The sequence below is a fragment of the Hylaeus volcanicus genome, unplaced genomic scaffold (assembly GCF_026283585.1).
Source record: "Hylaeus volcanicus isolate JK05 unplaced genomic scaffold, UHH_iyHylVolc1.0_haploid 12237, whole genome shotgun sequence".
Taxonomy (NCBI): domain Eukaryota; kingdom Metazoa; phylum Arthropoda; class Insecta; order Hymenoptera; family Colletidae; genus Hylaeus; species Hylaeus volcanicus.
Window position 1 is genome coordinate 2,283,160 of NW_026533172.1, and position 21,503 is coordinate 2,304,662.

At 31.2% G+C, this 21,503-nt stretch overlaps 7 protein-coding genes across 18 annotated transcripts; 4 read left to right on the plus strand and 3 right to left on the minus strand.

Moving 5' to 3' along the window:
* Positions 1-109: 109 nt before the first annotated feature.
* On the plus strand, positions 110-5,760 carry LOC128884364 (uncharacterized). 5 transcript variants are annotated; one of them, XM_054137720.1, is made up of 18 exons: positions 111-311; positions 381-578; positions 653-892; positions 959-1,060; positions 1,299-1,572; positions 1,620-1,943; positions 1,993-2,093; positions 2,203-2,353; positions 2,410-2,527; positions 2,636-3,200; positions 3,262-3,346; positions 3,405-4,456; positions 4,516-4,605; positions 4,657-4,956; positions 5,046-5,129; positions 5,207-5,336; positions 5,396-5,493; positions 5,541-5,760. In XM_054137720.1, exons 1-18 carry the CDS (start codon positions 303-305, stop codon positions 5,601-5,603), a joined length of 3,984 nt encoding a protein of 1,327 aa, XP_053993695.1. In that variant the 5' UTR covers positions 111-302; the 3' UTR covers positions 5,604-5,760. The 5 variants fall into 5 exon arrangements, with proteins under 5 accessions (XP_053993697.1, XP_053993695.1, XP_053993696.1 ...); XM_054137721.1 differs by having other exon boundaries at positions 112-311; positions 1,632-1,943; positions 5,387-5,493; XM_054137718.1 differs by having other exon boundaries at positions 113-311; positions 5,387-5,493.
* Positions 5,761-5,899: 139 nt separating this feature from the next.
* On the minus strand, positions 5,900-6,758 carry LOC128884366 (uncharacterized). Its single transcript, XM_054137724.1, has 3 exons — positions 6,314-6,758; positions 6,135-6,271; positions 5,900-6,070 (listed from the first exon to the last, which is right to left on the minus strand). The coding sequence occupies exons 1-3, from the start codon at positions 6,429-6,431 to the stop codon at positions 5,933-5,935; spliced, it is 393 nt and encodes a 130-aa protein (XP_053993699.1). The 5' UTR covers positions 6,432-6,758; the 3' UTR covers positions 5,900-5,932.
* Positions 6,759-6,844: 86 nt separating this feature from the next.
* LOC128884365 (eukaryotic translation initiation factor 5-like) lies at positions 6,845-9,052 on the plus strand. 2 transcript variants are annotated; one of them, XR_008459366.1, is made up of 6 exons: positions 6,845-7,142; positions 7,193-7,505; positions 7,573-8,188; positions 8,270-8,414; positions 8,469-8,669; positions 8,724-9,052. XR_008459366.1 is itself a non-coding variant. In XM_054137723.1 (5 exons), exons 1-5 carry the CDS (start codon positions 6,989-6,991, stop codon positions 8,612-8,614), a joined length of 1,374 nt encoding a protein of 457 aa, XP_053993698.1. In that variant the 5' UTR covers positions 6,845-6,988; the 3' UTR covers positions 8,615-9,050. The 2 variants fall into 2 exon arrangements, 1 of the variants encoding a protein (XP_053993698.1); XM_054137723.1 differs by having other exon boundaries at positions 8,469-9,050.
* A 980-nt stretch (positions 9,053-10,032) lies between these two features.
* Positions 10,033-11,626, plus strand: LOC128884016 (uncharacterized). The gene is made up of 2 exons (XM_054136979.1): positions 10,033-10,477; positions 10,603-11,626. Exons 1-2 carry the CDS (start codon positions 10,067-10,069, stop codon positions 11,554-11,556), a joined length of 1,365 nt encoding a protein of 454 aa, XP_053992954.1. The 5' UTR covers positions 10,033-10,066; the 3' UTR covers positions 11,557-11,626.
* Positions 11,627-12,058: 432 nt separating this feature from the next.
* LOC128883890 (uncharacterized) lies at positions 12,059-14,544 on the minus strand. 3 transcript variants are annotated; one of them, XR_008459146.1, is made up of 7 exons: positions 14,084-14,544; positions 13,869-14,016; positions 13,670-13,803; positions 13,524-13,607; positions 13,427-13,467; positions 12,569-13,374; positions 12,059-12,453 (listed from the first exon to the last, which is right to left on the minus strand). XR_008459146.1 is itself a non-coding variant. In XM_054136740.1 (7 exons), the coding sequence occupies exons 1-6, from the start codon at positions 14,214-14,216 to the stop codon at positions 12,718-12,720; spliced, it is 1,176 nt and encodes a 391-aa protein (XP_053992715.1). In that variant the 5' UTR covers positions 14,217-14,544; the 3' UTR covers positions 12,059-12,453; positions 12,569-12,717. The 3 variants fall into 3 exon arrangements, 1 of the variants encoding a protein (XP_053992715.1); XR_008459145.1 differs by having other exon boundaries at positions 13,869-14,025; XM_054136740.1 differs by having other exon boundaries at positions 13,869-13,995.
* A 177-nt stretch (positions 14,545-14,721) lies between these two features.
* LOC128883757 (uncharacterized) lies at positions 14,722-16,176 on the plus strand. 2 transcript variants are annotated; one of them, XM_054136445.1, is made up of 6 exons: positions 14,722-14,929; positions 14,977-15,040; positions 15,095-15,417; positions 15,492-15,584; positions 15,641-15,800; positions 15,890-16,176. In XM_054136445.1, exons 1-6 carry the CDS (start codon positions 14,774-14,776, stop codon positions 16,174-16,176), a joined length of 1,083 nt encoding a protein of 360 aa, XP_053992420.1. In that variant the 5' UTR covers positions 14,722-14,773. The 2 variants fall into 2 exon arrangements, with proteins under 2 accessions (XP_053992420.1, XP_053992419.1); XM_054136444.1 differs by having other exon boundaries at positions 14,977-15,417.
* Positions 16,177-16,356: 180 nt separating this feature from the next.
* Positions 16,357-20,915, minus strand: LOC128883756 (myosin-11-like). Of its 4 annotated transcripts, XR_008459093.1 has the most exons (25): positions 20,752-20,915; positions 20,642-20,682; positions 20,534-20,592; positions 20,383-20,483; positions 20,208-20,327; positions 20,029-20,162; positions 19,823-19,906; positions 19,675-19,771; positions 19,546-19,628; positions 19,445-19,499; positions 19,230-19,391; positions 19,132-19,182; positions 18,936-18,986; positions 18,715-18,792; positions 18,433-18,582; positions 18,128-18,378; positions 17,928-18,081; positions 17,703-17,879; positions 17,458-17,603; positions 17,347-17,405; positions 17,195-17,294; positions 17,042-17,097; positions 16,841-16,891; positions 16,565-16,788; positions 16,357-16,495 (listed from the first exon to the last, which is right to left on the minus strand). XR_008459093.1 is itself a non-coding variant. In XM_054136443.1 (24 exons), the coding sequence occupies exons 1-24, from the start codon at positions 20,752-20,754 to the stop codon at positions 16,413-16,415; spliced, it is 2,616 nt and encodes an 871-aa protein (XP_053992418.1). In that variant the 5' UTR covers positions 20,755-20,915; the 3' UTR covers positions 16,357-16,412. The 4 variants fall into 4 exon arrangements, 2 of the variants coding, with proteins under 2 accessions (XP_053992418.1, XP_053992416.1); XM_054136443.1 differs by having other exon boundaries at positions 16,565-16,891; positions 20,389-20,483; XM_054136441.1 differs by having other exon boundaries at positions 16,565-16,891.
* Between the last annotated feature and the right edge of the window lie 588 nt (positions 20,916-21,503).

The window sequence follows — 21,503 nt, forward strand, 5'->3', positions numbered from 1 at the left end:
CACGTGTTTTTTCTTTTGTGTACACCTAGTAGGAGAACCCAAAATGGTGTAAACTTCTTTTCAAACAGGTTGCTTGAAAAGAAAACCATAACTATTTATTATTTTTTTTTTACACGAATTTTGTTTTTGTAACGAACCTTTTATAATGAAAATTTTTTGGTTTGAATACAGAATATTTTAAAAAAATATTTAGAGTTTAAAAAAAAAAAAAAAAACACCGAAGAATAAGCCTTATAAATGACAGTGAACCTTTTTTTTGAAAAAAGATGAACAAAGTGCTGTACTTTTTGTAGGGTTCCCGTATGATTGAGGTAATCATTTATTTTTTTTCCTCATCTGATTTTCTTTTTATTACATCAAAAAAACACCTTTTTATGTAGAATTCTATGGAAAAAGATTTCACACCGGATTATGACGTCGCTTCTTCGTGTATGCTTCTGTCATCCTGGTTAACAAATTTAAAAAAAATCAATGACACTCCCTCAACCCATTATGAAACAAACATAACAACAGGGAGTACGCAATTTCGTAAAAACCCTGCAATTCCCAAATTTTCTCTTATTGAACATGAACAGAGGGTAATATATTTTTTATGTCGCACAAAAAATAAATGTTATACATATTTGTTGACTTGAAATTTCATCATGAATAGATTCTTGAAGCTTTATGTTCTTTGCTTCATACCCATTTTAACATGGAAGAATCACGCCGTTTGATGGTGGAATCTGCCAACACACCTGAGAGTTGGAGACCTCCTTCGTTTTATTGGCAACTTATGCGAACGCCTATCACCGCTCGTACATTTCAACAACTTTGTGAAAAAGAGCATCGTTCCGAATTTCTTTTAGCCTTTAATCAGGATTTATTAACTATGGAAACTTGTTACACTGCTGTAAAAAGCCTTTATTGTTTTTGCATGAACGTTCCATTTTTGTTTTTTTATCATTCTTTAAATCAGAATTCGGAAATAGCTAAAACACAGAAATTGGGACGCATTACGAGCAATTTCACAATTTTTGTTCGAGTGATTGTCGATGTTATACGGGATTTTCTTTTGCAAGTCAGTTTTTTTGTGCACGCCGTGTTAATTTTGATTCACGCACGCGTGCGTGTCTCTCATTGTTTCTTTTAAATAATCATTTTTTTTTCATAACGCTCATTTTGTATTGAACGTTTCAATACATTTTTTTTAAAGCTAAACAGTATTAAAAAAACATTCTTTTTTCTCTAGTCTATGTGAAAAGCTTAACTTCTTTTTTAAAAATTATTGTTATCTGTTGATATGTGTGTACTTTCAGGATGAGCAAAATGAAATTGTTCCTGAGGAAACGGAAAACATGTGTGAACTGCTATGTCAAACGGAAAATGCATATTTGTACTCACAAGCTCTTCTTCAATATCTTTGTTGCTGGAGGCCCGATTTAATGGGATGTCGTCGTTTGTCTTACATTTTACACCGTTATACTCGAGATGTCCGAAAGAGTGCGCATGTGGCATCTCTAAGTTGGAGATTTACGGGTTTGGAAAATTTCCCCACATTACACGGAACATTTACTACACTTCAACATCATGGTTTGTTGAGATTTAAGACACCATTTGTATGTTGATTTTGTGAATAGCGTCCATGTCAGATAACGCTACTAGTTTACCTTACAACGACATTTGTGCTTTTTCTGATGCCATAACATGTGTTTTAAATTCTTTTTTAAAGTATAAAACGTTATTGTACCCACGCTATTTTCATCATAACAGTACAAAAAAGAAAAGTATGAAGCGGTTTCAACCGCACATAAAATCCCTTCACATGAGGACTGAAGACACTGATCATGTCATGCGGAAACGTCAGCGTTTCCTTTCTTTGCAAGAAACGGAATCATTGGATGCTAATAATACTTCTTCATGTTTTGATCTCCCTTCAAAAAGATTAATAGTATCATCCTTGGGTAAACTACTGTTCAAATATCATTCTCCTCGTCACAAGGATTATTTTAGAGAACTCTGTAACATCTTTACAGTATTTTCATCCCTTATGCGGTCAAAAAAACTCTTCGGATTTCAGCTCCCACTCCCGTTTATCCTTTGACAAAACACCTGTAAGCAACCTTGTAGCCTTTTAGGGGCGTATCTATTGTCAACACTTTAAATATTAATTGTTTAACTGTAAAAAGTGTAACAAATTTTTCATTGGTGAAACTGTTCTAGTCTCACCACACTCAACTGGACTTCATTCTACACACAGAATATTCTTTGACCTCCACTGGGAATTTTTCGAAGGACTCTTGTTCTTCAAACTGTGATAACACTGGCAAGCAAGAGAGTGTATTATCACCAACCGAATTGACTTGTGATGATGGTAGGTAGTGTTTAAAAAAAAATAAATTAAAAGGATGTTTTTATATTTTGAAAAAGTAGAGCATTCTAGTTCATCGTTTGACCTACCTCCTGCATCACAAACAGGAGAGGTGTGGAAGGAAGAATATGATCGCCTGCGTTATTGCGCTCAATCATGTCCTTTGAATGCTGTTAGGTTTGTTTGTTTATTTTCTGGAAACAAAGTTCTTGTGTTGACTTTGACATGGATAGAATGTTTTGCCTTATTAACACTCTTTTTTTCTACTCTAATTTTTTATTCCAGAGATGACATTTTACTTGAGGCTCTTTATCGTGACTTTGTGACTCCCACAGTGCTCTATCCTTCCAATGTACTTGAGAAGGTGATTGATCTTTTTCTGAATGTTACAACATTGAACGCATACGAACTAGTTACACTTCAAGAAGAATTTTCTCAAATTCTAAAAGCAGAATCTCAACAAGTCAAGTCGTCATACCGCCAGCTACCAGGCCACTGGACAAGGGAAGGTGCCTATGATCTTTTAGAACATCATTCATTAGATGAGCAAACACAAGAAGAAAGTTTTTGTGAATCTGAAATGAAACAGATGACTTTAACAAATGCTTTCAAATCACGTGATTCGTCAGAAACCATAACCCCTACGGTTCGTGTTGGGTTAGGAAGCGCTAAAATAGGAGGGCTTTCATATACTCAACATTTAAATAATGCTGTTTATTCTTCACTTATGACTGAAAAATTAAAAGAGACTTATAAGGATAGCACTTCTTCATCGTCTTGTTCTGATAAGGTATCCAAAGGAACTGGAACGGGAAGTTGGATCAATTCAGCATGGCAAAAAGATACATCTGTAGGAGTTGTATTTTTGTTTCATACCACTAGTGGTTTTTAAAAATGTTCATACATTTCAGGTTGTTCCCGTTACTTTTTACAAGAATCAATTTGAAACAAAAAATTGCGTTTCATTAAATGCATCGCCAGAATGTAACAGGCAAGGTAATTCGCATTCAAATCGACGAAAAACTCCTAATTTGTGTCGTAAACAATTCTTTAGGTCAAAGGATAGATGACGCATTGTGTTGTAACCAAAACATGAAAGACCTAAATGATTCTTGTAAACGGCAACAACATAGTATATGTTTATCATCGTCATCTTCAGTTGATGATTTTTTTTCTCCCAATTTAACTCGTTTAACCTATGAAGCGGAACCAGAAACAAATCATCGAAACTCCAATGTTTATAAGCTTGTTGTCAATTCAACTAAACCATCTTCAGAATGGACATCTACACACAATTTAACGCAAATAGAAAATGCGTTACTAGGAACTTCATCGAGTACCCTTTCACTATCTCCCATGAAATCAAAAACCTCTAATGTTCCTTCGAGTCATCATCCTGCTTGTTTAACGACAACTCCATGGTCAACACATCATACGGATGTAGCGGCGTCCCAAGCGCCCGTACCAACCAATGCAACTGAAACAATGTCATCTGATGAAATTTATCAGAATGTTTGGGAACCCGCTTGTAGTTTGTCTTTTTATAACTCGTCTGCACCTTTAAAAGAAAAATCTTTATCTTCTCAGACTGCCCACGTAACAAATCACTGTACTTTTGAAAATCAGTTTTTAAAAAAAAAATATTCCTATTCAAATTATTCAACATTATCCTTGTGTGATTCACGTGAATCTCCGGAACACACGTTGGATTCAAGTCAACAAGGAAAAAACGCAGAATCCCCTACATTAACAAATACATCTTTATTTACTAATACCCAATGTGAATCTTCTTCAACCACTCATGAAGAAGAAAGTGTGACTAGTAAAACATCGTTAAAGTCATACTTACGCTACAGCTCAACACCCTTGATGAAAAAAGAAAACCAAGGCACTGACGAATCGGACTCCACTCTTCAAGACAAAATTCACACTTTGGAGTCCGTGTTACGTTCAAATATTTATGGCGACCCACAAGGTCAACAAAAAATTGGAACAATTGATCCTTCTTTTCAACCCAATACCCCAACGTATTCTCGGCAACAATTCCGTGAACTCCATTATCAAATTGCTGAGTACAAACAGTCAGCACGTCATGATCTTTATACCGTACTGGCTTAATTAAAAGCAACAAACAAATATAAAGTATTATTTTTTTTTCATTACAGGCTTATTCTGTGGTCCGAAATTCCAAATTATCTAAAGAAGCGTGTGCTGCTCTTTTATTTAAATGTTCGTATTCTTTTCTTGGAGCAACAGTGAGTTGATTTAAAATAACACAATAGTTTTAGATTACCTCTATATTCTAGATTCTTTTAGCGTTTATTCAATATCAAATTTTATTCGTTAATGATGGGAAGGAAGACCCTTTACTAAATGTTTCTCCTACTGTGTTAACTCTTTTTATTGCTATATCTCAACGTTACCCTAAAAAAACGATAGTTATTCTTTCCTTACTTCATTCTTGTTTTCAAAAATCTCATGTTTATTATAATCATACGGGTTCTATATCGTGGTCTAATACATCAAGTTATCCTTCACGTGAGAAGAAGTACAACAATAAGCCTACCGTTCAATCCCTTCCTCATACTGACATCCATCTTCAAAAAGTACATAAAAAAAAATAACATTATGCTTAAGCCTTGATGGTCAACGAAACGATCCTATGAATAACAATTCTTTTTTTTTATTTCCACAGATAAAAAAGGATTGTTTTGATTTTCTCATGTTTCTTTTATGTACAGGATATTATAATGGAGTGTTTAATTTTTTACGTCTTCACGTAATTATTTTTTTTTATTTTGCATTTCAACGTTATCAGCATTTTAACTCTGCTTTTCTTTATTCTTATTTTTCTAGATGCTTTATGTAGATACATGCTTATTACGGAATCAGCTTGATACCATCTTCACATGTTGTCAACCTCCTTATACTTTACCGTTTATAGATTCCTTTGTTCTTTTTCTTCATGAACTCATTTATACTCAAAGTAATAATTTTTTGTCAACTTTCTTATCGTGTCATTTCTGATTCCTTCAGAATTTTTAGACATGGACCAACCAGTGAATGGAGCTTTGCGCCAGAGTATTCAAAAATTTTTTAAAGAGACAGCTAACACTCTCCAATCTCATCCAACTTGTTATGACGTAAATTCATCATGTCTTACAGTGTAACATTGTACTACTGTTTTCAGATTCTTTTAAAAATCAAAAATATTAACAAGATTCTTCTCTTGTCTATTGCGGAACAACCGTAGTGATCTCTTATTTAATTTTCACAGAAATCTTATCAAAGTTTTGTAAACGAGTTTGGTCGAGATGTTTTCCGTATTTGAGTAGTCTTATTAATAACGTTATGAAAAACACCTACAAAATAATTAATTCGTATCAAGTCAACACTTATATTTTATAGCACTAGCAAAAAAATGATCTAATTGATAGATGATAATTTTTTACTTTAAAGTCTAATCAGCACACCTTGAGCCAAGTGTTTTAAAATAAGGATCAATTCAACATATTTAACTGAAATGGTAACAAAGGTTATTTTTGTTAAAAAGAAATGAAAAAAATTTTAAAACATCGAATATCATTCAGATTTATTATAATTTGAAAGCTTCCATGGAGGTGCGGATAAATTTAGACTCGTGCACAATTCCGGATCCATAAAGCATTCTGGTAAAAGTGGTTGTGAGTTAATTATTTCTGCTAAATCGCAAAGTTTTTTCTATTCAAACACAAATCAAAGCAATTAACGCCTCTGTGTAATGAATTGACGATTTTTTTTTTACTTTGTGAAATCGTGGATTAACGATTGAAGATGTATCATACAAATGACATGCGACACGAGCATTTGTCATTGTAATAGTTGAGCGTCCTTCAGATTTAGCTATTGCGGTGCAACTTTTTAAAATTTTAACTGTTTCTTCTAAAAAAGGAATGTAGAATATATTTAACTTAAACGACCTACGCTGTAATACAAGGGTTAAAGCATTCAATGCTTCTGTATCAAAATTGGAAACGCCCATATCTTTACAAATATTTGCAACACTTTGACGCCAGTCTTCAGGTGTTTTTAATGTACTCATACTTTTTTATTTTTAGATTGTATTTTCAAATCTAGCATTTGCCATCAACACCTATATCATATGACAGAAAAACAGTCCCAGATAATTGTGTTTGCTAGATTGTTTCAAATCAAAATGTATTGCTCATTAGCAAAAAAATAAAACATGCCATTAAATAAAATGTTAACGTATTAAAACGACTACTTTCTCATGTCTAACACTCTCCATTATGACAGACACTTTTTTTTAAAACTAAAATGCAATCAAGATGTAAGTTTTAAATAAAAATGTTATGAAAAGGCGAAGTCGTGAAAAAGGTTGATTCAATAAGAAACTTTAATAAAGGAGGTAATCACGTAGCTACTAGGAAAATTGTGTCTTCAAGACCTGTTTCCAGGCATTTGGGACATATACAAATACGAAAAATTATGCCGTGTTAAGTCACACAAGAAAAAGTGGCATGACGCCGTGTTTATATATCAACGAAAACATAAGCACAAGAGGACATTATTGTCGTTTTATAAAGCTTCATTGGTTTCTGAGACCTTATAATAGTGAAGTTCATTAATTGAGTTAAAATGTTGAGTATTCCCAGCTATAAAAAGGATGATCCCAATTACCGTTATAAAATGCCACGACTTGTTGCCAAAGTAGAGGGTCGGGGTAACGGTATTCGAACGAATATAGTAAATATGGCAGACATAGCGAGAGCATTAAAACGACCACCTGATTGTACGTCATATATTTTCATATGTTTTTTTTAATTTGTTTTTTCATATTAGATCCAACAAAATTTTGCGGTCATGAACTGGGTTCTCAATCCAAATTCGATCCTTCTGAAGGAAAAGCTATTGTCAATGGCTCTCATACACAACAGGATTTACAATTGTTAATTGACAAATTTATTGACAAATTTGTTTTATGTGAGCAATGTAAGCTACCAGAAATCGATCTTTTATTAAAAAAAAATCGAGTTGGCTACCGTTGCAACGCATGCGGGAATCAGGGCCAAGTTGATAATCGTCACAAATTAGCAACATTTATTATGAAGAATCCTCCTGATGGAGGTGACTCAACACTTGGCACTCAAACAAAGTAGTTTTTTTTTGTTATTAGAAAATTGCATATTTTTCATAACATTTTTTTGTTTGTTGGTTATTAGGAAATCAAAACAAGAGGGGAAGAAAGATAAATCGATTAAAACCAAGCCTAAAACGTCAGAAGGTGATACGGAATTATTGAACGGATCAGGCGAAGATATTAAAAAGATTAAAAAAACAAAGAAAATAAAGGGTCAAACATGCAAAGATGGGAGCATTGACTGCGACACTCTATCAGATGATACTGACACCAAAGACCCCTCACAAGATACTTCCAAATTAACAAAAAGCTATATAGTAGAAGAAAAGAAAAATGAAAGTGATCTTGATGATGGTAACATACCAAGCAAAAAATTTTTAAAAAACAAAAAAGGTAAATCAAAAGAATGCATGGCAGATATAGAAGATCTTCATTATCAAAGTCCTGAGATCCAAAGTATTATTGAGCGCCTAACCAATTTGGTAGAAAATACCAATCAAAACCCACCAACATCAGCTAACAATACTGAATCGAGCAGATTATCACCTACTGATTTCTTTAACGAACTGCGAATGCTCCAAATAACACAAAGTTTTAATAATCGCGTTAAATTTTATATTGCACTAGAAGTATTTTTTTCAAAAAATCAAAAACCTTTATCAAAACTTTTAGATGAATATATTCCTTTTATCAAGGAGGTAACAATAAAGTCTTTTTATAAATAGTATTTAGAAGAACAGTTAGCTGATAAATTAAATAATTCATTCCTGCCTTTGTAGGTTGCTCAAGGCATGTCAAATCGAGATATTTTAACAGTACTTGAAGACTATATTGCTTTGAATAACACAACGTCGTTAGAGTCATCTTTTTACGATTTTCCTTATACTTTACAGAAGCTCTACAATGAAGATGTGTTACACGAAGGTAAAATTTTTATAGTTTTTTTCCGCTGCAAATTAAAATTAACATATTATTCAGAGGGGATTATTAAACATTACACGAAAACTAAAAATAAGGATCTTCGAGAAGCTTATCTTGTAGCGAAAAAAGTAACGGAACCGTTCATTTGCTGGTTGCGTGAAGAAGGAGAGGGAGAAGAAGAAGATGAATCTGAACAAGAATAATCAAATTGCCACGTTTCGAAATATTGAAAAAAATTATCTTTAAATTCAAACTCTGGTATCAATTTCACAATAGAAGAAATAAGTTTTCGTACATTTAACACTTTATCAGTTTTTTCGTAGAGAGAAAATTTTATTAATTTCAAAAATCTCCGATCACAGAAATAGCTGCTTGGCATCTTAAAACTTTTTATTTTGTTTTATCACCGTTTCGCAAATTTTTTTGTTAATGTCTTGCTTGTTTAAAAACCGAATCACACCACAAAAAAATATAGAAACCAGTTAATCGAACACTGCGTTCGTTGTTCAGCATTTCAAAATTTTACTACTAGCTTTTTCCGTAGATGTTACTATTGCTAAGCCTTTATAAATTAACTATATTTTTTTGTTCCAATTTCAAAGCAACTTCTTGAAGTTTTTTGTTTGAACTTGTGCCAATGAACCCCGACAGGCTCTTTCCTACCTTCAATGCTGCAATAACATGAACATTTTTCTAACTTATAAGGTTGTTTCCTTAATTAATAAAAAACCATAATAATATCGCATTTAATGCACTGAAAAAATGTTATCGGTATAATCTAATACCGATAAAAGAGTCGTCGATTTGATTATATCTCCTATTTGTTTGCGACGAGAAAAAAAAAAACATTCCTTTTCTATAGAAATGTTTTTTTTTTTAATCGTTAAAGAAAAAGTCATAATATTGTAGCATATATAAAACAACGTTACACTGAAGAAAATGCAAAGCCTAATACTGACGAAAGGTTCTAATGTTTGCACTAGAGCAAGCTGTAAAGAAACTACTTTTTTTTTTACCGTGTTCTGTATATAAAGTCTTTCCTTCAGCGCGAAAACGGAATTATGAGAGTCCCCATTTGTGCTTTTCCATACAGCTCAAAATTTGTTAGATTGTCAAAGTGTCTTTTTTATGCTCTACACCATCCTTTAAAAAGAAAAATTCAATAGAAGTTTTTTAACTAAAAAGGGTGGTGTGGAATATTCTTTTTCAAGTTTTTCCCATTTAAATTTCGTTGTGAGAAAAAAAAAATACAATTTTTTTAAGAATTGCTATTGCTCCTGATCTTAATAGTTTTTTGCTTGGATTCCTTCAAGAGTTGATTGGAGTACCCGTTCATTTTCGTTACTGTAAAGATTAAACACTGTTTTTAGTACCTGTTAATATTAGTACTTAAACAAAAATAAAGAAATATCTAAATGTTACTATATGTTCCTGAATTAAAATCACCATCATTTGAAAAATTGCAAAAAACTATGATGAAGGATCAAAATAAGCGATACTGTTTTTGTACACAATTTGGTTTCACACTTATAAATGGCTTGCCTACGTGAAATGTCCACAAAAACCCACTATGGTAAAGAATGTTTTGACTTCCTGATAAATGAATTACTTTAAATTTAGCATATGTCTTTTTTATAAAACAAACTAATTTGTTGATGTTACAACTTTTTATTAAAGACGTTAATAAAGTGAATTCAACTCGTTCTTTAGATGATCTGTCTACAATGCTTTCTTTTAAAAAAATTACATTAACAGCTAAAACCTTCCTTCAAGATACTGAGAAGGAAAAAACTCTTTTTTGTGAAACAAATACAGAACCCGTTAACGATTCAACAGTCAATTGCATAAATGTGAACGAAATTAAAAATGATGTGATCACCGCCCATGATGTCCGCTTACATCCAATTTCAAAATCAGGGCTCGAGTCGGAAGCGTTCATGACGGACCCAAATGAAATTAAACCGAAGAATACAAAAAAAATACGTAAAAGTCGCGAAGATTTTTTGAAAGAAGTGTGTATGAAAAATACGCATCTCGTATATAAATGCTTTGATCCCTACCATAAGGTAATTTTAAATTAAGAGATTTGAATAATAATTGCCATGTTTTTAAAAAGAAAACGAATGGTAGTTATACCAAAAAGAGTTGTCCTGAACATCATTTCATTAGTTTGTTTTTTTATTTGTTAAAGGGATATATTGATATAGACGAGGTAGTAAATCAATTTGAGGTGCTCAGTGCTTATCACGATTTTGATTCAATCTTGCACCGACTCATTTCCATTTTACAAGATCTGAAATGTGTTATCTCAAATGACGGCGTCATAGAAAAATGTGATGCAATAGCGAATCTATATCATTCTATCAGTCGATCAGGAAGAACATGTCCCGTGTATTCATTATTACAGACCCATTCCCACAAACTTTCACAAGAATTGAAAAAATTATATGATAAAGAACACACCATGAAACCCTTTTATGCACACAAACCTTCTGCAATGAGTTCCATAAAATTAAAAAAAATAATTCCTTATGCATCCTATGAAACACGGCAAATTGAATCGAATTTACCTGTTGTAAATCCGCTTTTTGACAAATTGCCAAATTCACGACAAGGTCGGGAACACTTCATAAGTCAACCATTTAACATTTTCAGAAAAGAACCGCATGTCTCACATTCTAAAAACAATAAAGAAAGTGAATATAAAAGGGGAATAAATAAAAAAAGTTCAAGTGACAGTGACACACACATCAACCGTTTTATGTATCCTTTAGATTTCTTGGAAGGGAAAACAAGCAAAACAAAGCGAAAAAAACATCCGCAGTTTAAATCGGAAAAAGGTTATCGAAATCATAAACTCCATCCAACCGCCTTCCGTTTCAATGATAGCTACTTAAGCACACACGGCGAACCTTTTAACTTAACTGAGGATCAACGTTATCTTCACCAAGATTTTGTTGATTCTTTAAGCTCAGACAAAACTAGAAAGACTAACAACAAACATTCTAGTAATGTCCCGCACTACGTTATTCATAATGGTGAACCCGCTCGTAAACCATACCCGAAATGGGAAGACGATTTACGTGTGTCTTGTTTTGAAAATTTTTCATACAATTATACTCACTTTAAAACTAGTGCGACATGATAAAAAAAAATTTTAATTATTTAAATTATTACTGCAGTAACATCTTTGTGTACTCCCAAGACTTATTATGAATTGGGTATAGTGTTGTTTGAAACCCATAAACAATTGGGTTAAACACGGTACACTTTAGTACACAACGCTTTAAAGTCCTTTAAAGAAAACTATGTTTTTTCCGAAAACATCATTTTGCTACAAGGTCTTCTTCATTAATAAAAGCTTATTCGTAAAAATAATCTTTTCCAAATTAATAAAAAAATCTTTTCAAATTGTTTAAACAAACATGTTATACTTTTTTCTTTTTTTTTAAATTAAACATTGTTTGATTGAGTCCGACGACACCTTGATATTTATAATATATCGCTACTTCTTATTTCAGTTTTAGATAGATCACCATCATTATACAATATAAGTGATTATTTTAAAATCATCTCTTATATCGAAAAGAAAAAAATCGAACCTGAAAAGTTATGATAAGCGTTATTATATAAACTTTTCAAAACTATTTTTGGAGTGTTTTTTTCCCCAAGAGGACAGTTAAAAAGCTGTCAAAACTAAAACAACCGTGACTTCTTTACAAAAAGAATTTTCAATGAAAATGAAATTCGTACTCGGATCCGTTTGCTGTAACAATTTATATTATGACCCTTTCTTTGGATGTTTTACTCTGCTTTAAAAGGGAGCTATCATCATATTTTTTTGGGGGTCTTCTTTAACGGAATTATGTATCTACGAAATACATTTTTTATAGTGTTTGTTCCAGTTCATTCTTGCTCAGCATCATACATTATTTACAACGTTTTGGAGAAGTGAAATAAAAAAAATGCCCGCTGTTAAATAAGAAATTACTATACTAAAAACGACAAAAATGAATTATTTCGTCATTCTTTTATTATGGACCTGAAAAAAAATTGAGTTTTCATATTAAAAAACTTTGTGTCGTATCCATTTACTATTAACCACGGGTCTTTTAATCTAAAATACTAAAGTTTGTTGCTCAATACAATGTATTTACCTGAAAAAATAAAACTGTTCATTTAACACTTTTACGCAACTGCAACAGGATGATGGAAATTCGCGTAGAATAAAGTAGAGACAGTTGAAATACATTTTTTTTTTCAAATGCTCAATAGAATGATGTATTTTGCAAAAAAAAACTTAAATTTACTTCACACGATTACTAGTTAAGCTGAAAATATTGTAATTTTGTAATTGAATAATCTTTTCAGTAAGAATACGTAAATGAAACGTGATCATTTCTATTCCCGATGCTAGATAAATATTGCACGAGTCGGGGATAAAAGTATGCAGTGTCTGTATTAATTTATAGAGTGGTCGTAATAATTTATGGGCTGAATAATGTACAATATCGTCAAAGTAAGGAGGGATTTGTGGAAGTGTACTGTATTGGCTTGCAATAATGTTGTCAACAATCAATGTTCCCTTAACCGTTACTGGAGCATATAGGCCTTCATGTTTCTGATTAGTAGAATATTTTCCGTAAATAGAAATAACGTTTGCATGAATCACTTGTGTTTCAATTCGTTTTTGTGAACTTGTAACATTTTGTACTACCTCTACTTGATCCCCTACTTTCACTCTTTTGGCTGCAACAAATGAAACCTTTTGGCCAAAGTTTCCTTCAGCATTCATGTAGTGCTGAAAAGTTTTAATTAAATGATAAGGCGATACTGTTAATTTTCCAGTTTGTTCATGAACGCCTTTTTTTTCTACTTTCCAAACAAGAGTGATCCATGATGAATGTTTGATTGTCTTATCTTTATGCAAAAAAAATAATACAGGATTGTATTGAAGTGTAACCTAAACATCCGAATAAAATAATTGTACATTTTCATGTTTAAGAGTAACGCACTTTGTCTGTTTGTTTGGTATGGTGAGTAGCAACTTTCATCCCTATAAATACATTGCGAAAAAACACATTCTACTTTGCGACAAATACAATTATTAACCTGTCTTGAGATCTTTTAAGCGAATTTTCCCACTTGGTGTCAAAACTACAGACTCTCCATGAAAACAAGAGATGGACTCCGTTTCTATGATAAGGAAAAAACCACAAATTATTTTAATTTGTTCCACACTTGTCTTGAAAAAGTACCGGTTGTGGGCCTATTACAATTCGGTATAAATGCATAATCGTCTTCATCCAAATCTTTGTTTACATAGCCTTGACTACCTATTTCGGCAGCGCAACTTTCTGGTGCTGCCGATTGGACTGCTGCCGATATGATACTAGAAAAGACATATTAATGAGAATTTTAATGGTTCATTTTATGCAATGTCGACATGTAAATTACTTTCCTAAGCCTTCTCGTAAGTCCCCTGAACCAATTCGTTGTGCTATATCAGTTAAATGAATGAAGTTTTGAGTATTATCATTCCAGTGTTGATCCTTTTGATAGGAGGAATCGAGTCTTAATGATTCTGTTCACATTAATTAATACACTTGACAAACTAATAAGTGCAACGACAAAAGATTTTGTTTTAGAACGAGAACACACTATTATTTTACCTTGATTGAACGAAGAATGGTGATAAGAGGGTTGTTGCAACACATTTTGTTTTATTGGACCATAAAATGCAGCTTTTATACACCTTACAGATAAATAAAAAGTTAAACTAATTGTAAATTTTAAAAAATTCATTTGTTTTATCGCCTCCTGTTGAACTCAAACCAAGCTAAAAAATTTCCTAAATCACCACCTGTAAATTTTTTTTTTTGTAAACTAAAATTTCTATAGTAAAAATATTTTAAAATCTTCTGGTTCTGTATTTGATAAAAGCAAAAAACAAACCAGTGCTCTACAAACCTAGGAGATTAGTAATAAAACGTGCACCGAGAAAACTGACACATGCATCTTTATCAGAAGGCAAAAATTAACAGGACAAAAATAAAGCATCTTTGAAATAAAATAATGCAAATCAATACAAACAATTATGAACATTCATTCGTTAAGTTTTGAAAGAAAAACACGATTTTAATAAAGAAAGCACTTATCAGCACTTAGCAATAGCCAAAATCAGTCGGGTTTTAACATTTGCTATATGAAAATATCTATAATTTTTTTATAATGCTCGACAAAAAAAAAAAGAATTTTTGTAAATTTTATGATTACTTATAAGACGGGAGTACAAAAGAAAGAGTTTTTATTTTTTTAGAAAATTTAAAAAATGAAAGGGATGTGATACTAGTAAAACACGAATGCTTCATTTCAATTTCTCCGGTTTATGTTATTTCTGTATTGTTTTTCTATATTATTTATTAAATGTCTTACGTCAAATAAACGCAAGTAGAATGACTGAACGACTCGATCCATTTTTTCATGGTCATTTGACGATAGGAAATAAGCGTTATCAAGTACGATAAAGTTTGTGCGCTACACAATTTCATATTATGACCGCTAGGCTATGTGCGATTGTCGTTTACCTACACAAACATTATCAGAACCCCTATCAGATGCATTTCAATGTAAGCCAAGTAAAATTCTTATAACACAGGACCATGGAAAAAAAAGCTATAAAGCAGAAACGTTAAGAAAAATGTATGCGCAACCACGAGATATCATTTTTGTAAAGCAAAACACACATATGTTTGCTTGTATGGATGATCGTATTGCGGAACCGAGAATGATGATTCCGGGTGGTGATCTTGGAGAATTCATTTTAGGATTATTTGTTTATAAAACTTTACTTGGTACCACTGATTCCTTAACTAGACGCGAAATTAAAAATTTGCTATTAAAATTTGTTTCAACACTCCCTACGTCCCGTCGTTTTTATCATTGTAACGATGAAAACTCTGTGAATGAAATTGAAAAAGTTTTTAGCATTATAGGTTTTGACATGGTATATTTTAAATGAATGTCGTTATTTTTTAATATAAAAAGTTACTCTTTTCATATTTTTTTTTTCTGTCGTAGAGACAACCACAAGCATCTATTAAACCATCACTATTAGAAATGATAGCAGATCCTCGGTATCAAGGAGATCTTCATATACGTTCGCTTTTAAAGGTAACATAGCAAACATTTAGCGATAGTTTCGATAAAAATTAGGACCCATCTATCAGTTTCCAGATCGTTACCATATTTCCAAAAATTTAGTCTTGAACGCTATTCAATCTTTTTATGAAATACTTTGGGGCGAACCAATTCAAGCTCAAAACCGGCTATATGTTGATATTTTGACAGGAAACCATGCTCCAGAAGCATTTGTTGAAGTAGACGAAGGTAACAAAAAAAAATTCAAAGTCAATTCTTTTTCTTTATCAATTCTTAATGTTATTAAAAAAAAATGGCATCATATATTTTTTTCTTAGGTATGTCGTGTCATAATGCACAATTTGTTCCTTTACTGCAACCTTACAAAAATCGTGATAAACTTATTTCCAAAATATTTATAGTCCATACAACCGCCATTCAACATAGACGTCGTGAAATGTCTCTATTTTTACTAAATGAAGCTAAAAAAAAAACAAATATCTCTTCAACTATGACAGAAAAAGTTGTCTATACTCGGTTAGAAAAATATGGACTTGAATGGTTGGAAGCTACTATGGGACTCGCTTGTACAAATGTTACGTTTTTCAAGATAACTTTCCAATGAAAATTTTCCACCTCAGAATTCCATTCTGACGTTTGAAGTTTTTTTTTTTTGAAATTATATTTAAGAATTTTTACTACGAAAAATATGTTTTCATTAATCATCTGTTTAAATGTCGCACATTTCAAATAAATAAGTAACTCGGTTTTGCGAGTGAAAAATAGTTAAATAGAGCGACTGATAGCTTTTACAAAAACAATAATGCACAAAGTTTTAAAATAAAATTTAACATTATGGAGTTAGGATGTTACAATAAATTCTGCTTTTTTTTTTGCAATCGGGGGTTTTGATACCGTGTGTTTGAAAGGTTTCATTACTATTTCTGTACAGCACAATTAAGAAAAAAAGAAAAACAGTTACCAATATATTTTCATAGGATACAAAGTCTTACTGTTTCCTTTGGGCTCTTCAATCGATTTTTTTTTCTGCGAAAAAGCTGCAGTCTTCTTCTCTTTTACTGTTTGAGTAAGAAGATGCATAGCTTGTTTAGGTGATGAGTTATGTGATACATTTTGAATAGAATTGGAAAATTCGTCGGGTGTATCTGGAAAAGTATTATTGTAGTAGTTTGGCGGCAATCGTTCTTGTTTGTCAAGTAAAGCATCTTGCTGGTTACTGTTATATGAATTATTGTTGAGGCGAATAGAAACCTTCTTATTAGACAGACTTTCCTGCAACGTGTCATCGCTTGTATGATCGTTAGTTATGCCGTCAGACCCTGTTGACCATAAAGCATAATGATTTAAAGACACATTGTATAGAAACAAGCTATAATATCATTTTCTTATTTCTTGGTTGGTCTATATGAATGATAAATTTCCAAACATGGATTTATGAAATGTATGTTTTTGCAGTTTTGTTTTCTTACGTGATGTAATGACTGGTTGCTTTGTCTTTGATTTGGTTTTTTTTTCAAAAGCGTTTCTAAGCAAATCACAGGTACCGAAGAAAAAATGTCATAGACTAAATATATCGCCATTACTAAAAGACATTGGATATCAACCAAAAGACTGCTACTTACAAGGAATGTCTCGTTATTTTAGATAAGCGTCTAGAAAAATTAGGTGACGTAACCAAGGAACGTCGAATAGCTTCAAGAAAAAGTTGTTTTAATTGTATCCCTTAAAGAATAGTTTAATTGAACTTTTTTTACTTTTAACAAAAAAATCATACCACGGCGTCGACAATGCTCTTGTAGTTTCAACTTTACTTTCCGAAAAATAAATTCTTGACTAGAAAAATAAAATATAAATGAATAAAAACGAAACGCATGGGTTTAGCTACCGAGATTTTATTCCTATTGAGTTTGGAGAATAGTGTGCAATTACTAAAAGCATAGCTTCTGCTTCCTCATCAGTATGGCATAGAAAATTATACACTTTCTGTACTGTATACAAAGAGATACATCTCCAATAGATAGGGTGACCATCCTAAAGAATATGTACATGTATGAGTGTTGTCTCATGACAAGCAAAAAAAACAAAACAATGAAGCATTATAAGCGTTTCACACCAGACATTACAAATTACTTGTTGACACAATAAAGGACTGCTTTTGACTAATTTTTCCCACGATAAACTGCTGGATGTATAACCATACTCACAAAGGACAATGCTTTGAAAAGAAATAACTTTTTCTATTTTATCCGTCTGTGTAAAAGGTTTATGATCCCTTGACAGATACAATGATTTCCTGTCTGGACTCAACTAAAAAACGATAAAAACTTCAAATAAAACAATTTTGACTTCATTTACCTGTATGACTTGAATATCTAGTTTGTGTTCTGTTTTATTAAACAGAAATGTTTTGGGGTTTTTTTTGTCCAATAAAATATTAACGTTAAAACCTTTTATCATTTTTAAATCATAGACACGGACCGTCGACACTGGACCCCAGCCAATAGATATTCTAAATAGTAAGACAACTGTAGAAAAGATCTATCAAGATAGCATACCGTCGATCCGCTACTTTGCTTTCTGCAAACCGAAGACCAAATTTAATTCGTCGTTTTTCTCGCAATTCATGCTCAAGTTTATTCGTTAAACTTTGAATTTGGTCACTATTTTGATTCAATTTTAATTCGTAATCGATTTCGCATTGTTCAAATTTTTGTATGATATCTTTTTGGTGTTCTTGTAAATTAATAAGATTTTCGTTTTCCCTCATCAATACTTCATTTTGGTTTTCTTCATATTCTAACGCTCTCTAGAAGTAAAGTATTTTTCTTTATGCGATGACTATTAAATGTTTTTTGCTTACCTTTAAATTCTCAATTTCAACATCCAATAAATTCGCTTGACCTTTTGATGTAGAGCATTCATCTTCTGTATTTTGAATATCATTTTTCTTCTTTTCTAATTCTTTTCCCAATGCGTCAAATTTGTCCTTTATTTTTTTAATTACTTTATTCTAAAAAGAAAAAAAAAATGGACGAAGATTTAGGTAACAAAAAAAAAAACCTTAAAATAATTTATTCGTTGATTTCTATCAAAACGTGGCACATTAGCATGTATATTTGAATACTTCTCCGTCAAAGTTTACCAGAGCATTTTCCATGAGATTAAAATCTAGAAAATTGTCTTCATCTTTCAACTTTACGAACTCATTTGTTGCGGTTTTCTAAGAAATAAAATTACCAAAAATTATTTCTCTATATATTAAACAAGAATTTGATAGAAAGAAGAATTTTGTTTCAAAAATTTAGAAGTGTATACAAATCACTTTTCTTAATCACATAACCGTTTTTATATTTAACAACATACTATTTCATATGTATCTTCGCCCAGTGTGTAAGAAAGGATCATTTGAATAATCTGAGCCACACAACAGAAACTACTATAAATAAAAATGAAACATTCAGTTATCACTAAAAAATTGAACGAAATTTTTGTATAAAAAAGCGTATCAAAACATATACAGCTTTTAATGAATTATCAACATATGTGAAAATGAGCATACTTTTAAAATGAAAGATCTTTGTTTTTGTGATAAATCCTTCATACGCGACATCTAAAAAGTAATTAAAACCAACTTTTTTTTGTTATCAAATATTATACTTGTTCTTGTTTTTCCTTTTGTTTTTTTTGAAAAGATTCCAATCTTGTTTCCATACTTTGTAATTTCATTTTAAGATTTTCAATGAGTACCAATTGTGTGTTTAAATTTTCTTGGGTTTCTTTCAACTCTTGATTGGATACATCAAGTTGTTGAGCTAGGTTCTACGTAAGAACATGTAAAAGAAAAAGTTTAATTGCGAATTTTCGGATTTAACCTGTGATTTTTCACAAATTTCAAAATACTCCTTCTCTTTATCAAGCAAAGCTTTTCTAATAAAAAAAAAAAATGTTTTTGATCTACAAAAACTTTTTTTACTCTGTTTGCTTCACTTTTTTTGATAGGAAATCAAATTGTACTTGACGTTCAGATATCCCTTTCAAAAATGACGTTTTTTGCTCCTAAGTATATTGTATAGATATCAATGCAGTTGAGTAATGTTATTACACCGATTTCCATGATATGGAAGTCCAACTTTTGGTGGCGTTTATTAAATTCCTCAATTTTTGTTTCTAAAATTTTTTGATTGTATAAATATTGAGCGCTAATACAAAAGAAATTATATATACATTTTAGACTTTAATTATGTTTTTACCATAAATTTTCTTTGTGTTCTAGTTGCTCATTTGCATCAGCAATCTTCCGCTTGCAGTTTTCTAGTTCTCCATACGCTATATCTCTAAAGAAGAAATTAAATTAAACACAAATCTATATTTTTTTTTAATTTAAAAAGAACGACATTATGAAATTTCTTTTAGCAACGAAAAATCTTTGATTGCTTAGTTCACTATATATGATTACCTTTCCGATAAAATAGTTGAATTATACCACTTTGATGTTTCTAGATCTTTGATAAGTTCATCTCTCTCTTTAAATATCTGTTTATTTTTACTTTCCAAAAGCTCTATTATATTGTTTTTTTCTTTTAAGAAATCCTTTACAAAACAAAATACATAAGAAGGTCAAATTTAGTTGGTTACCTTATGAACAAAATCAACATTAGGATCTGCTTGTTGGTAACGTTTTAAAGCAACCTTAAGTCTTTGAATTTCATACTTCAAATCAGCTGAATCCAATTCGTTTTTTGAAGTATGAGATATCTACATGCCACAGTGTTTTTTAAATAACATTATTAATTGATATTCCCTGCATTACTAATACCAAATTTTGTTGAAACGGTAGAGAAAGTTTACGCTGAAGTTTCCATGACTCTATTTCTTGGCGTTGAGACTTTAAATTTTGAAAAATATCATCTACTGCAGGATTAAGACAATGCTTGTTTTAATTGGAACAAAGGAACATTTACATGTTGATGATTGGGATGAATAAACGGACGTATCTAATAAATGCGGATATTCTGCCACACTAAAAAATGATATTTAAATGTAGTCGTATGAAGGATCCGGTTTCCTACTTGTGATTCATTTTTGAACAAATTGGTGTGTCGCTTGAGTTCTACAAATAACATAGAATATAGATGGAATAACCACTCGATTAAATTCTTGAATTAAACATATATCATACCATAAGCACAATGATAACTTTTGGTAATTTTTAAACCTGTTAAAAAATAAATTCTAATTTACAAAAATAAAACGATAAAATTCAAACAGCACAGATGCTTCTTCGGTAAATTAATTTTATGTTTTTTATACAGCATGTTTCTTTTTTTATGTAATAAGACTATATAAAATTGTTTTACACTTGAATTGAATTTTTTTTATTCATCTTTGTACTCCCTTTTGAATAAAGACGTATAAATTGATTTAAAAAAGAATAATAATTTTTTTGAAAAAATTTTACGCGTCGTTTTTAAGGAATAGAAGATTTTATTCGTAAAAAATGAAAAAAAAATTTATTTTTTTTTGTGTCATGCAATAGAAACGTTTTAATATTTTTTATTAATTGACTTTCTTTTAATTTGAATTCTGATTCAATACTTGTGTTAAAACAAAGGATACAGTCATGTTCTTATGTACAACCTAAATTGCAAAGAAATAATTCGATGTGAACACATGGCAAATGCTACACCACTTTGTCTTCCGTGAACCCCTTGTTAAGTTGAAAACCATTTGAACAGTAAGATACAATCAATTATAAGGTTTTACATAAATTTTAACTAGTCAAGAAAGATCATGTCATCGACATTAAGTCAGTTAATTAATATTTGAAAATATAACGCGCAATTTATTTAAAAAAGAAAAGCGTCATAAACAAAGAATTTTTTAATTTAGACGCAAATTAAAGATATTTCTTTTTTTTGAGGTGAAGAACTG

What these genes read in the sequence shown, in the direction of transcription:
- LOC128884365 (XM_054137723.1), top strand. Translation starts at nt 6,989, where the DNA reads ATGTTGAGTATTCCCAGCTATAAAAAGGATGATCCCAATTACCGTTAT. An exon ending in ATTAAAACGACCACCTGATT is followed by an intron (nt 7,143 to 7,192) that starts GTACGTCATATA and finishes TTTTCATATTAG; the next exon opens with ATCCAACAAAATTTTGCGGT. An exon ending in ACACTTGGCACTCAAACAAA is followed by an intron (nt 7,506 to 7,572) that starts GTAGTTTTTTTT and finishes GTTGGTTATTAG; the next exon opens with GAAATCAAAACAAGAGGGGA.
- LOC128883757 (XM_054136444.1), top strand. Translation starts at nt 14,774, where the DNA reads ATGCTTCATTTCAATTTCTCCGGTTTATGTTATTTCTGTATTGTTTTT. An exon ending in TAGGAAATAAGCGTTATCAA is followed by an intron (nt 14,930 to 14,976) that starts GTACGATAAAGT and finishes TATGACCGCTAG; the next exon opens with GCTATGTGCGATTGTCGTTT. An exon ending in GCATTATAGGTTTTGACATG is followed by an intron (nt 15,418 to 15,491) that starts GTATATTTTAAA and finishes TTTCTGTCGTAG; the next exon opens with AGACAACCACAAGCATCTAT.
- LOC128883890 (XM_054136740.1), bottom strand. Translation starts at nt 14,216, where the DNA reads ATGAATTTTTTAAAATTTACAATTAGTTTAACTTTTTATTTATCTGTA. An exon ending in TTACGAGAAGGCTTAGGAAA is followed by an intron (nt 13,804 to 13,868) that starts GTAATTTACATG and finishes TGTCTTTTCTAG; the next exon opens with TATCATATCGGCAGCAGTCC. An exon ending in CTTAAAAGATCTCAAGACAG is followed by an intron (nt 13,468 to 13,523) that starts GTTAATAATTGT and finishes ATGTATTTATAG; the next exon opens with GGATGAAAGTTGCTACTCAC.
- LOC128884016 (XM_054136979.1), top strand. Translation starts at nt 10,067, where the DNA reads ATGTTACAACTTTTTATTAAAGACGTTAATAAAGTGAATTCAACTCGT. An exon ending in GCTTTGATCCCTACCATAAG is followed by an intron (nt 10,478 to 10,602) that starts GTAATTTTAAAT and finishes TATTTGTTAAAG; the next exon opens with GGATATATTGATATAGACGA.
- LOC128883756 (XM_054136441.1), bottom strand. An exon ending in GCGAAGATACATATGAAATA is followed by an intron (nt 18,793 to 18,935) that starts GTATGTTGTTAA and finishes TTTATTTCTTAG; the next exon opens with AAAACCGCAACAAATGAGTT. An exon ending in AAAATAACGAGACATTCCTT is followed by an intron (nt 17,098 to 17,194) that starts GTAAGTAGCAGT and finishes TGATTTGCTTAG; the next exon opens with AAACGCTTTTGAAAAAAAAA.
- LOC128884366 (XM_054137724.1), bottom strand. Translation starts at nt 6,431, where the DNA reads ATGAGTACATTAAAAACACCTGAAGACTGGCGTCAAAGTGTTGCAAAT. An exon ending in TTTAACCCTTGTATTACAGC is followed by an intron (nt 6,272 to 6,313) that starts GTAGGTCGTTTA and finishes TTCCTTTTTTAG; the next exon opens with AAGAAACAGTTAAAATTTTA. An exon ending in TTAATCCACGATTTCACAAA is followed by an intron (nt 6,071 to 6,134) that starts GTAAAAAAAAAA and finishes GTGTTTGAATAG; the next exon opens with AAAAAACTTTGCGATTTAGC.
- LOC128884364 (XM_054137718.1), top strand. An exon ending in TACTACACTTCAACATCATG is followed by an intron (nt 1,573 to 1,619) that starts GTTTGTTGAGAT and finishes TTTTGTGAATAG; the next exon opens with CGTCCATGTCAGATAACGCT. An exon ending in TGAACTCATTTATACTCAAA is followed by an intron (nt 5,337 to 5,386) that starts GTAATAATTTTT and finishes TGATTCCTTCAG; the next exon opens with AATTTTTAGACATGGACCAA.